At 41.2% G+C, this 12,543-nt stretch overlaps 2 protein-coding genes and 1 pseudogene across 8 annotated transcripts in view; 2 read left to right on the forward strand and 1 right to left on the reverse strand.

Moving 5' to 3' along the window:
• CSNK1G1 (casein kinase 1 gamma 1) overlaps positions 1 to 12,543 on the reverse strand; it is a 304,324-nt gene that overhangs the window by 251,517 nt on the left and 40,264 nt on the right. The gene's annotated exons all lie outside the window — the stretch shown is intronic.
• Positions 1 to 12,543, forward strand: part of LOC140843184 (transmembrane and coiled-coil domain-containing protein 5A-like) — a 36,227-nt gene that overhangs the window by 1,987 nt on the left and 21,697 nt on the right. For all 4 annotated transcript variants that reach the window (XM_073211977.1, XM_073211974.1, XM_073211975.1 and 1 more), the window contains exons 2-11: positions 428 to 472; positions 1,471 to 1,620; positions 2,051 to 2,171; positions 2,549 to 2,599; positions 3,311 to 3,382; positions 6,087 to 6,143; positions 6,597 to 6,656; positions 7,074 to 7,138; positions 8,188 to 8,242; positions 10,081 to 10,121. In XM_073211977.1, coding sequence (XP_073068078.1) covers positions 438 to 472; positions 1,471 to 1,620; positions 2,051 to 2,171; positions 2,549 to 2,599; positions 3,311 to 3,382; positions 6,087 to 6,143; positions 6,597 to 6,656; positions 7,074 to 7,138; positions 8,188 to 8,242; positions 10,081 to 10,121 — 707 coding nt within the window. In that variant the 5' untranslated portion in view covers positions 428 to 437. The remainder of the gene's footprint in view (positions 1 to 427; positions 473 to 1,470; positions 1,621 to 2,050; positions 2,172 to 2,548; positions 2,600 to 3,310; positions 3,383 to 6,086; positions 6,144 to 6,596; positions 6,657 to 7,073; positions 7,139 to 8,187; positions 8,243 to 10,080; positions 10,122 to 12,543) is intronic.
• On the forward strand, positions 10,485 to 10,597 carry LOC140843312 (small nucleolar RNA U13; annotated as a pseudogene).

A 12,543-nucleotide genomic window follows, 5' to 3' on the forward strand; every position in this document is an offset into this window, starting at 1 on the left:
CTTTTCAGGGCGGTCATGCACCTACACTCATGCCCAGGGGGCCTTAAGGAAAGCAACTGGCCACGGAGCAAAAAGGGACTTAAGACGAAGGGATGACCTTTATTGATTCTAATTACCTGGAGCAAAGTTTGAAAGGGTTCTTGTTCTAGAGAACCATCTCCGCATGTACCCACTAGAAGGACATACACTGAATTTTCCAGCATTATCCCTGTATCCTCACTGTATCCTTATCTGAGTTACAGTCAGATGAGGGACAGAAGAATCAAAGGGCTGGGTTTTGTCATGGCCAAAACCTGGGGGGTTGGAGGGAGGAAATCACTTGACTTAATTTTGTCCATATACTTAGGGACTCTTGGCTAGTTACTCTGTGTTTCACAAATGGACACATTTCCCCAATTCATCCAATGCATCTCTGCTGGTATTTCAGGGAATCTACAATGGAAGAACCCGAGGACGATCAGCTAGATCACGAGTAAGTATCACGATTATGCAAAGCCACATCCAAGGACCAAGGTGTGAAGCAGGTCTACTCTGCATGACTTCCCTCATCTCCCCCCCCACCCACTCCCTCCTACGCTCCTGTCTATCCAACCCCCTGCTGACACCACCCCAAGCACTCCATGTCCTCCTGAAGTGACAACTCTTATAAATCCTGCATCCACTCAGCCCTTCCAAGGAAGGACTTACTTTACCAAAATCGTCCCTCATTCCCACTCAAAACAAAACACCTCTCCCTCACACTTTATCCCCAGTTTATAGTTTCAAAGAGAAACCAATTAACTGACACACAACAACAAAAAAAAGTTACTGAGAGCTTCCCATTTGCCAGGTACCCTTTCTAAACCACTGAGATATTACCATTATTACAATCAAATTTATTTCAAAAAAGATGTTTGTATTCTTGAAAGTGAATGCCTGGATCATATCTGTGTGTACTCAGTGGAGTGACTCCCATGGTAGATTCTCAAGCTTTGTAGCAGACAATGGAGAAGTTTTGAGATGGGAGGAGGGAGGGAGAAACAGAAGCCCCATCTGCTCGTGGAGAGCTCTTGCGGCATAAGGCAGAAACCAACTCTAAGTGATGTGCCAGGTGCCTGGATGAAAATACTCAATGGAAGTGTATTTCATGAGCAGATTTTGTGCACCATTTTCCTGAGAAACCATTCTCTCCAATACAAGAGGCTATTAAGGAAACAATCTTCTCCTGGAACCAGGGAGGAGGTGCACTATTACACTGAGCACTTTGATCAAGAAAGCCTGGGAAAATCCTCTTGCTCACGGAGTTCAGAATTACTGAAACAAACTGTAAGGGCATGATTAAGAAATACAATTTCCTATGAAAAAGGAAAGGTGTGCTCCCAGAAACAGCCAGGTTGCTGAATCACAGGTCTCCTAGATATCCCTTCTGGCCCAAAGATCCCTGACCCTGAGATAACTGGCCCTTGTTCCTTTCGTGGGCTGAATCTATAGGTCAGAGGAGTTGGAGATCTTAAGACTGACCCAGTCAAATAGGAACCTAGAAAGTCTGAACACAGACCTTGAAAGAGACCTGCAAATCACAGATGAGGCAAATCAGGAACTTCTTCTCCAAATCCACAAGAAAGAAGAAGAAATACAGAGGTGAGTGCTGGGTTTTCTTGAGGGAAGTTCCCAATCCAAGGGATGGGATAGAGGAGAAGAGACAAACCTGAATTTTCCCACTTGCTCTAGACACCTCTATCTTATGTAGCAGTTCCTTCTTCATTCTTTGGCATTTTCTGTGGCTCAAACCCGGAATTACAGCAAGTTTCAAAGAGATTCTTAAAAGACTGGATGATATTCACCTGAGCTGAAAGAACACTAGGGTGTTTGACTCAGGACTCAGGTCAAACGTTGAAGTGATTTTTTTTTCCTGCCTTTGAAGTGATTATGATGGTAAGGACCCAGGAAAAATGGGCTTCCAACTTGAGAGCCATATTTACTGACCCTGAAGGAACCCTTAAAACTGATAGATGTGTTTTTCCAGTTCTGAAGCTGTCTGTTCCTCACACTATGTGCTTGTGTCATTCAGGCTGGAAAGTGAGATCACTCAGACTCAAGACCTGAAAGATGATGAGTGGGAGAAGGAGAACAGTACCACCGTGGAAAGGGAAAGAACTTTGCAAGAACAGGAAGATGAAATCGCCAGACTTGTAAGCAAGGAGCTGGGAAGAGCCATCTGATAGGTTTTATTCCTCAGCTTGTCTCTCATTAGTCATCAGATAAGCTAGTCGTCTCTTTTCTACATGCAAAGAATAGTCAAAAGTCATGGTAAAATATGTGTCAGTGGCACAGTATCTTTGGTAATATTCAATATTGGGAAGCCCTGCATGTGGGCATGTCTATCCTGGTGAGTTGGTATACACATACATATGTGGAAATCAAACCACAGGTCCTCTACCTGACAGTAGCAGTGAGGTAGAGTTACTGCAGGGAAACAGCACCAGGTGAAAGGGAGAACAATCAGCTGAATAAAGGTGGGTGGCAGCAGGGAGCTCCGCACCTATGCTCTGCTTCTTTCTCTCAACAGGAAAGGAAAAATGAGACTCTGGTGCACGGTATAAGAGACCTTCAAAAAAAGGTGGGTTGGGGCTCTAGTTTTCCCCACGTTCCCCGCAGCGGCTCCAGCTGTCAAAGACACAAGGGAGGGAAAATGATCATAGAGGATCCCACGTGTCAGAAAAGTTTGTGCTGGGGGGCGGGTTCTACCCCTGCCCCACTCTCCTGAGGCTGAGCCTCGTACCTGAATGCCATGGACTTCCCCTGCAAGCATGAGGTGAAGGCAGTGGGTGCGACATTTGGGCTATTTGGTGATCCCATGGGTTTTTCATTCTATCACAAGAAAATGGAATCCACTGACACTTTGTCGGAAGGTGAAAGGTTAATTTTATTTTCAACAGACTTTTTAAAATACTTAAATCCCAAGGGCTTCCCCTTTCCTTATCCAGGCATTCACTCTACCTCAACTCCTGCTCAAAATACAGCAGGTTTCCTATGATCGCCCTACTTTCTGACCCCCGCCTGCAGCCCTCTGTAGCCTGGAATGGCACAGGGTTCAGGGAAGTCCTCCTGCTTGTGCAGACCCTAGCTTTGGTGGCCGACACTAGTGAGAAGAAGACGGAGGTAGAATAAAGATGATTCCAAGGGCACCAAGTATCCATTAAGGGACAATCTCCTGGCAGCTTTACCAAGGCCATGTTATTGGTTCTACACACCAAACAGTGTGCTTGTCTTCTAGAATTTTTTATTTGATGTATTTTTATTTGAAATATGTATTTATTTAAAATCATAGCTTACAAGGAAATCGCAAAAGGAAACCAAGTGTGAACAAGGCCATCTAAAGGGACCACTAGAAGACTCAAAGGTAAACGAAAAAGCAATCTTGAGTGGGTTTGGGTTACATAACCAGGAAGCAAGCTTTTAGGTGGAAACAACTATCAAAACTGGGATAAATTCTTTGTAGTTTTAGCCCATGTCAGACTTAAGCCTAGACTACTGAGTACTGAATTCTTTTCTGCCCTTGGTAAGGAATTTCACTCTGAAGCCATATATTTTGTTTCTCTTCCTTTAGGAAGAGCAGAACACAATTGCACAATGCATATATAACACTGAAGTCCCTAGTTTATATCCTGGTCCCAGCACTTAGTGAGGTATATGAAGTTGGGCAATTTAATCAGCCCCTTCCAGCCTCAGTTTGAAAAACTGAATGAAATTGTGCATTTTTAACTCTCCTTTTTTTGAAGAGTAAAACCTTGAAATGTCACATATTTAACGTGATTATTTAAAAGTCTAGCTGAGGCAAATGTATGAATTCATAGAGCAGAGCTAGGATTTGTCAAATCTACTGTGTGCTAGGTAATTTACACACTCTATCACTGACTCCCATCCAGAAAAGGATTCATTCAATTTATCACCCTAATATTTAGTGACCTCTACCTGCTGAGTGCATCATCATACATTGCTTAGCATTTCTCTAATTGTGTTCCAAAGATAAAAACCTGGGCACAACCACAATCCATCTGATCAAAGATGCAAAAAGGTGGACTTATTTTTTTATTCAGAAAGCAGGTACAATTCTTACTTGATATTTTCTGTAGAATCCCATCTTCCCCTGCCTTATTTCTCTTTAGCTTCTTAAGCTCACACTTAAGCCCATACTACGTCTGTGGAGGCCCTGCAGATATGGACACACTGAAAATAGAAATACAAAGTGAAAAATAGAGAATTCCCTATTTCCTGTCAGCCAGGTTAGTACTGATGGCCACAAAAAAAACACACACAAAACAGGAAGTCCAAAGCCACCCAAACAGCTTGCTTGGCCATGCCTGTCCAGGAAATGTATCTGGAAAGGAAGAAATGTGGAGCCTGCATGTGCTTCAGGATAAACTTGGGGCTCCGGTTAGAAAGGCTTATGAAGCCCCTTGACTAGCCTTGCCGTATAACTAAGTGCATTGGCTTCCTTCTGCTCAAAACAAGTTTTCTTGACAGCAGCCCAGCAGAGCCCATGGCAAGGCTTTAAGTCTGGTGATGCTGTGTCACCTCAGCTGAGCAGGAAGACTATAGGTAGTTCCAGGTATTGTCACAACAATGGCCATTATTTTCCCAGAAGCTATTAGCCCACCTCCAAAGAACTCTAAAGCATTACTGACCCTTTAGATTACTCCCATTTGCCTACATGCGCTGTAGAATTCTCAAGTGATTTCTCTAATTCTATGAAATCCATAGCATCTCTTGCTTCTGTTCTTACATCCTGGCAATCAGCTCATCAGTTTAATGGTAGGCCTGCTGCGCCTCTTTGTGTCTCAGACCACCGTCCTCAAGATACAGCCCTTAGCACATCTGGCTCTCTGGCCCTGGGTATAATTGACTGAAGAGGAAAGGAACTGTTAGAAGTCTTCAGATGTGAAACAATGGTACTAGATCAAAGTGGGAACAGTAGAGCTAAAAGTGGAAGGAAGGAAAAACGCAGGCTTGTCTGCTCTAACGAGGGAATATCCCCCGAGCACATCTATTCCTCGGCTACATTACCCTTCTGCAAGCCACCATCAGCCCTTGCCTGGATGCCAAATCAGCCTCTTGGTCTTCCTGCTTCTGCTCTTACCCTTAGTCTACTTTTCACACATAGAAAAGACTTATTCTTTAAAAACACAAATCAGATTATGTCCTTACTACTTCGAGTTCACACCTGGCTTCTCACTGCAATTAAAATACGGAACCAAACTCTAGAAGCCACAAGGCCCTACATAATCTCACCCAGGTCAACCTTTCCCCACCTCATCTTCTCCTTCCCAGGTGTGTCCCCATGCTCCAGCCACATAACTTCCACATACACACTAAATATGTGCTCTTTCACAGTCTTGGCTCTTGCTGCAACCCTGCATGGGGCGTATTTCTTCCAGATCTCCATTTGGCTAATATTTACCATTTAGATTTCAACCCAGTATCATCTCATCAGACAGGACTTCAGCTATGATAGCTCTCATGCCATCGCTATCACTACATTTCTCTGTTTGTATTTCTTTCATAGCATTTATCATTATCATGTTGACTTATCTGTTCATGTCCCCAACTAGAATGTCAGCTCTGAGAGGCAGAGACTCTGACTCTCAATCCTGTTCACCGCTGTACCCTTTCTACTCTCATGGCCTTCTGCCCATCACTCCAACGTAGTGACCAATATAGCATAGGATTTCATCAAATAAGGAAGGAAAAGAAGGAACAGGGAATATGGGGAGCAAAAAAGGAGTGAGCAGTAAGCATATAAAAGGAAAAAGAAGAGTGAAGTTTTTCAAGATCGATGTTTTCCCTAAGAGAAATAGCTAAGAAGGAAGGAAGCTAAGAATTGTAGTTTAAGCGTGAGTGGAGCCCTGATGAATGCTAAGGGCTTGGGAGTGTAGAAGGGCAGGTTCACCAGAAGGACGCTGCATGGTTGGACTCTCCCCCATTAAAAAGACATCTGACATCATACCTGATGCATGTCAACCACCTGTCAGGTAACCTTTGAGACAGCATTTCAGAATGGAATCCTGCTTGCACCTTGAGTTATCCATCTCCTTCCCTTTCTGTAGGTTAAGTTACAACAGCTGGAAGCTTCCTGTGCCGACCAAGAGAAGGAACTGGCCAAGGTGATGGTAGTAATTTCAGTATTACTTCTCCCAGAGGAAGGAAAAGTTGATGTTCAGTTAGACGATGCAATACATTCTGCAAATGACTGAGTTACACATAATAAGGCTCCAGATCCAGAACCATTATGGGGTTGGGGAGGGGATGAAGGAAAGGAAGATGAATGCAGTCTCCTAGGTTTCCTTCTCTTCAATAATTTTTACAGGATATGTTCCATATCAGTATATTCAACAAATTAGTATCTATTCTTCTCCCAACTGTCCCAAAATAAAATCCCCCCCAAAATAAAGCTTATCTATCCTAAAAAAAAAAACGAGTTCATATATACAGCAAAAACATATTTAGAACAATTAGAAAACTACATTTAGGGTCTGGGATTTAGGAGGAAACAAGTATACTCTTGTTCTTAGAGAAATTTCCTGAAAGAAATTTAAGACTGAATTTTGGTTTCCCAGATAATGGAAGACTATGCACATGTGGCCCAGCTCTGCAAAGATCAGGTCTTCTGCATTAAGGTACAGTTTCTCGGTAATGGGACACAAAAGGGTTTGTAAGGTACAGACAGGATAATATGAAACCAGGCTTTTCCAAGAACACTTTCTAGGACAAGATTAACTCTTCAAAGTGGCATTACAAAGAGACTTTGGGTCCCTGACAACCCACCACCAATATCATTCCGTTACAGCCCTGGTCTCCTGACCTCTGTGCTCTTAAATTCATAATGAGCACTTTTCCTTTCATGACGCCAAATACCCAGGGACCTGCCGGGAAGGTAGGAAGTACAGCGAGTGACCAGGAGTGGTGGTGGGTGTCGGGGCTGGAGAAGGAGACCAAGCATTCATATTACCACGTAATAATACATGCTTCTTATGATTAGAAGAAGTATAAGGCTTCTAATTAGTAACGGCGGCTTCTTTTATTTCTCTGGGAAGAAGTACCAGGAAACTTGGAGGAAAATGGAAGAAGAAGCAGAGATGCGGCTCCTTGAGAGAGAAGTGTGAGTTTTGACAAAAAAAGGAACTTCTTGGTTTTAGTGGTAACTCCAGCTCAGCCTCGGTCAGAGCAAACATTCCTCTGACCAATTCCTACGTGGGACTGAGTGAGCCCCAACACCACATCTCTCTCCCTTCTGTTGGTGATTGTTTGACTCCCACTAAACCACACCAACATCAAAAAGGAGGTCCTTGTTCCATCCTTCTTAAAAAACCATCCCTTCATGCTTCTATCACATGTTCAATTATTCAGGTTTATATTAAGGGCAGGAACATCTGATTTTAAAAGGGCTGGTGGTCAGGCACTCTGATGAGTAGGACATTCCTACTTTCACAGAAAAGCCCTTTAAACTAATACCACCCTCATTTCCCCAAAAACATAGAGACTAAGCCATATAAGATAGGTATGAAACTAACCTCTAGACACACGAAGGCCATCATATTACAAAACTCAAACTGTACGCTATATTAACTACTAAACTGTGACCATTAGAGGTTAGAAATGGTAAGACAAAAGCCCCTCCTTTCTGAGTTTGTCTAGAATTGAAATGGTGAGAAAACAAAGTAAAAAATCTCACTCCCATTTCTTGGCCCCTTTTTAGAAGTTACATCTTAACTTAGTCAAGAAGTACTTATATTTATTAAATATTTTAGAATCTTGGGATCGAGGTAAAGAGACCCAAACTTCATAGCGCCTCTAAACAGCCCTGGTATGCATTGCGGCCTGGGAGGGCCACAGGGTACCTGCTCTTGGAATTCTGAAGTATGGCTTCAGTGCTAAGCTCAGTTTCTAGAACAGAGCTGCCCAGTAAAACTTTGTGCCATCCAATAGTAGCCAGTTGCCACCTACTGAGTACCTGAAACATGGTAGTGTGACTGAGGAACTGATTTTTTTTTTATTTTAATTAATTTTAATGTTCACAGGTACATGTAGCCACTGACTTCCATAGTGGACAGCACAGCTTTAGAATGTAAAACTTTTTAAATAATCATTATGTAGTATGAATATTTGAGTGTACTTTATTCAACCCCTATCTCATTCATTTCCCCCTAGATCAAAAGTCTTGAGCATGAGCTCTGCAAAAAAATACAACAGCCAAAATAATAAGGTGAGTGTTCCACCCTGTGTCCTCTCACTCAGTGCCACTGCCTGTCAGAGTTTTCAAAACACTATAAGCCACGAAACATACACAAATCTTCCCATGTGCATTTTCTAAGATGAGTACTAGATGTAATTTCAAAGCATTCCAACCTAAAACCTGAAACAAAGAAAACATGTAAATGACATATCCTCGTAGAAACTAGTCTAAGACCTCAGAAGGTTCAGAATGCAAGCAAGAAGGAACATTAACTGAGGGTATAATACTCTACAGAGAAGAGGCTAATATATGACACATATACCACACCGCCCACCTCCTGCAATCACAGAACTCTTTCCAGGTGATCCCAACATGGTCCCGAATCTTTCAAAACACAAAGCACCAGGGTTATCTGTCACTATCTGATCAGAGATGCCCCATGAGTTAACATAAGAAGTCATCACTTCTTTATGACAAAGCTCCAAGACTACTCATATTTAACATCGTGATGTCACCAGCACATATGTAAAGGTCAGAAGGACATCGAATTGGATGCAGAGCATCACGGCTCTTTGCCTGTTTGGCATTTTGGGGCAGCAAGTTCACAGGACTAAAAGATAAACTTTTATTTAACTTTATTTTTGTAATGCATATTGGTTTAAGAGGCAAGGTTGACTGACATTCACCAGAAATTTTTTGGCATGAAATATATGGTCTTGATAACCTCAGAAAAAAAAGAAGTCTTCTTTTCCCAAAAAGCAAACATTAATAATACACCATTGTCCCTGGGGTCATCTAGATGTTCGGGTATATGTCACACATGCCCACAGTGACCATGACTCCAATGGTCCTGAGCAAGTTATTCTGGCCCCTCTCTTGCATATTCCACTCAGCAAAAAAATTAACTGGACCCTGAAATTAACTGGACCCCCCCTCTCTAGGACGAGGCTTAGCATACTTTCTGATATGTCCCCTCATCTACCCCCAATGGTTCATCAAAGTATTCATCTGACTACCCATCAGAGGAAAAACAGAGCGTGTTCATCAGGGTTACCAGAGTCCCATGATGGTCCCGAGCCCTGAGTCTGAGCCGTCCTTACAGAGATGCTCCCTGAGCGCTGATCAGAGGGCGCTTCACCTCATCGGACTCAAGCTATAGAACCAAATGTGTAAAACACACAGTTTCTCCTGATTCCAATTCTATGAGCCTTATTTACACAATTTTAAAATAGGATCTTAATTCCTCCATCTTTTTATCTCCCAAGGAAGTTAAAAGGAAAATGAAATAACTAAGGAAATATTTTGTAAAAGAAATGTCACAGAAATTCAGGATATATCTTCACCTTTCCATTTTTATACATTCTAAAACTTATCTCAGAATATATTTCTGTGGTGTCCATAGCTTGTTCATTCCTCTAAGGGTTGCTGGCTGAGCTGAAGGTAAGCAAAGAGTTATGAGAGCCCAGAATGTGGATTCGCAGAGGTCCAGGCTTCAGGCCCGGCCCTATCACTTACTAGCTGTATAACCTTGGGCAACAGACGTTACGTTTCTATGCCTTCCTTTACTCCTATCAGTATATATAAGGAGGTGATACAAAAGTATATAGAAATATCTAAGTGTGTGTATATATATATATATATATGTGTGTGTGTGTGTGTGTGTGTGTGTGTGTATGTATATATAAATAATGCACATACATATATATGAATATATATGTATATACACTGTCTTTGAAAATTTCATCTGTTTATGTTTATGAAAAAAATTTGTATGGTATCTAAACATAACATATAACTAATGGCTCACTGAATATTACTTGACAGTGATGAAACTGCTTATTTATCAATGTCCTTTCTTCTTCTCCCAGGACAATTCTCTCCAAAAGAAGGGAATATGGCTCTGTAAAAGGCAAGTAAATATCTTTGAGCAAACTTCCTGAACACTGGGAGATCTACTAGCCATCCTGCAGACGACAAGGAGAACCTTGTATACACATTCACACATTCTCACACACACACACACACACACACACACACACACACACAGAGTCAACAAACTAGTGTCATCAGTGACCACATTTCTCAGTTCTAATGCTATGACTTCTTGCCGAAAGGCAATTACTAATCTAATTTTCCAGTATTAGCAGCCAACAGCCGAGCAGTAATCACAAATGGGAATGTTATCACCTAAAAGACATGAGGCAAATCTCACATTTCCTCCCTCTTCCCTTAACAATCAGAATTCATTTGATGTGTCTGGATCCCCAGTAGAATCAGTAGATTAGAAATGGGGTTCATAAGCATAGTGATTGGGTTTTCACCCTATTGTATGACACATGCCTCCCTCAAACCTTGTTACAATGTCAACTCTTTACCACTGAGATGAAAAATATATACATACATAGGGAGAGAACTTCTAAATGCAATATACTGCTGCCTAATAACAGATAAAAGAGAAAATGATTGTGAAAAAAAGATAAAGCACCTAACAGTATCCAGCACATCATAATTGCTCAAAAATATTTGTTAGCCTAAGAACTCAAGATTCAAACAACTGAGTGCATATTAGTTCTGAAGGAATCACTGTGACAGCAAAGATCTGTTTTCATGAAGTCCTTGCATTTTCAAGAAAAGGTCAAATTATGTTCAATATAATCTGTTTAAGAAGGCATAGAGAAACATATATTCAAAGTGGTATAAAATATGATTTAGAAAGAGTTCCATCAAAATGATTAACATAAAATTATTGGTGTTTAAAGGTAATTTCCAATGGTCTAGAATATTGGCTTAAGGGGGATATCCCTTCATACAAGGTAAATGAAGTACTACATATTTTGGTGTCCCTAAATATAGTGTTCTGGAACAACTAGTAGAATTTTTCCTAGAAATCCTACAACTGCCTTCACCTATACTTTTAACACCAGTGCCCAGCATGGATTCGCCCATGTGGACTCCCAAGGGCTGTCTGCCTTCAGTTGGTAATCTGGAGGAGAATGTACAAGTTTAGATCACCAAACTACAAACACCTTTCCTCTTGTTTTACTCGACCATTCTGTGAGGCACGGGTAGGCTGGTTGTTAACTCAAGAGATTAAAAAGTTGGTTATTCCTAAGATTTTCCCTGGGAATGTCACCCACAACCTCCTTATGAATATTGTATCCAGCTTCAAGGAGATTTGTAGGAAGGAGGAAGGAGGTTTGTAAAGGGCTTCTGATTCTAATTCTAAGATACTTGACTAGAATGGATCCTGGATCCGGGCTCTAAGATCAACTCTAGAGAAAAACTTCAGAGAACTGGTGGGGAAGGGGTTCTCTCTGACTACTGAGTGCAAGTGGTAATGAATTTGTCCTGGGGCTGGAGGCAGCCCAGAACAGCCGGATAAGGTTAATGTAGGAAGGAAACAGTGGAGGTTTGCTCGTGCAAATCATAGTAACACAACAAGGGCAAAAAAATTCATCATTTAAAGAAGAAATCAAGACCACCATAGGGAAATTTAGAGAAATGTATTAAGAAATATTAAAAGTATCATGAATGAAAGAAGAGAAATACCATGATCATGGATAGGAAGCCTTAATACCAGAAATGTATCAGTTATCCCCAGTGGAGAAATAGTCAATTCAATTCCAATCAAACTCCCCAAAAGATGTTTCATGCAATTGAATGAAATGATTCTAAAATATACTATATTTGGAGGAGTAAAGGGTCAGAGATAACCTGGAAATTTTAAAGAAAAGTAAGAGGTGGGGAATATGCCATTTCAGATATCAGAACTTACTATGAAGCTACAATAATTATGATAGTGTGCTATTGGGACCAGACTAGGAAAACTGAACAATGAAATGGAACGAAAAAAAAGCTTAGAAACAGTGCACATTTAGACCTTTGATATGTAACAATAATTATATGTCATAGGGGAAAGGAAGAATTGTTCAAAAATATGGTAGGGACAAACGTTATCCAAATAAGACAAAAAATGGTATCAGATCACTAACATTCAGCATATATAGAAAGCAAGCCCAATGTGTTAAAGACTTAAATGTCCACAAAAAGAAAGAAAGGAATCTTTAAAATTCAGCATGAGTTATCTATTCCCACCTAACAAATTACCCAAAAACTTACTAGTTTCAAGTAATAAACATCCATCATCCCATAGTTTCTGTGAGTCAGGAATCTTGGAGTCATTTAGCTGGGTACTTCTAGCTCAGGGTCTGTTGTGAGGCTACAGATAAGATGTTGGCCAAAGTTACAGTAATTAGAAGGCTTGGCTGGTGCTACAGGACCTATTTCACACTGGCTTTTTTGCTGGATTTTGGCAGAGATCTCTCAGTTCC

Source organism: Manis javanica, chromosome 8 (assembly GCF_040802235.1).
Source record: "Manis javanica isolate MJ-LG chromosome 8, MJ_LKY, whole genome shotgun sequence".
Lineage (NCBI taxonomy): Eukaryota > Metazoa > Chordata > Mammalia > Pholidota > Manidae > Manis > Manis javanica.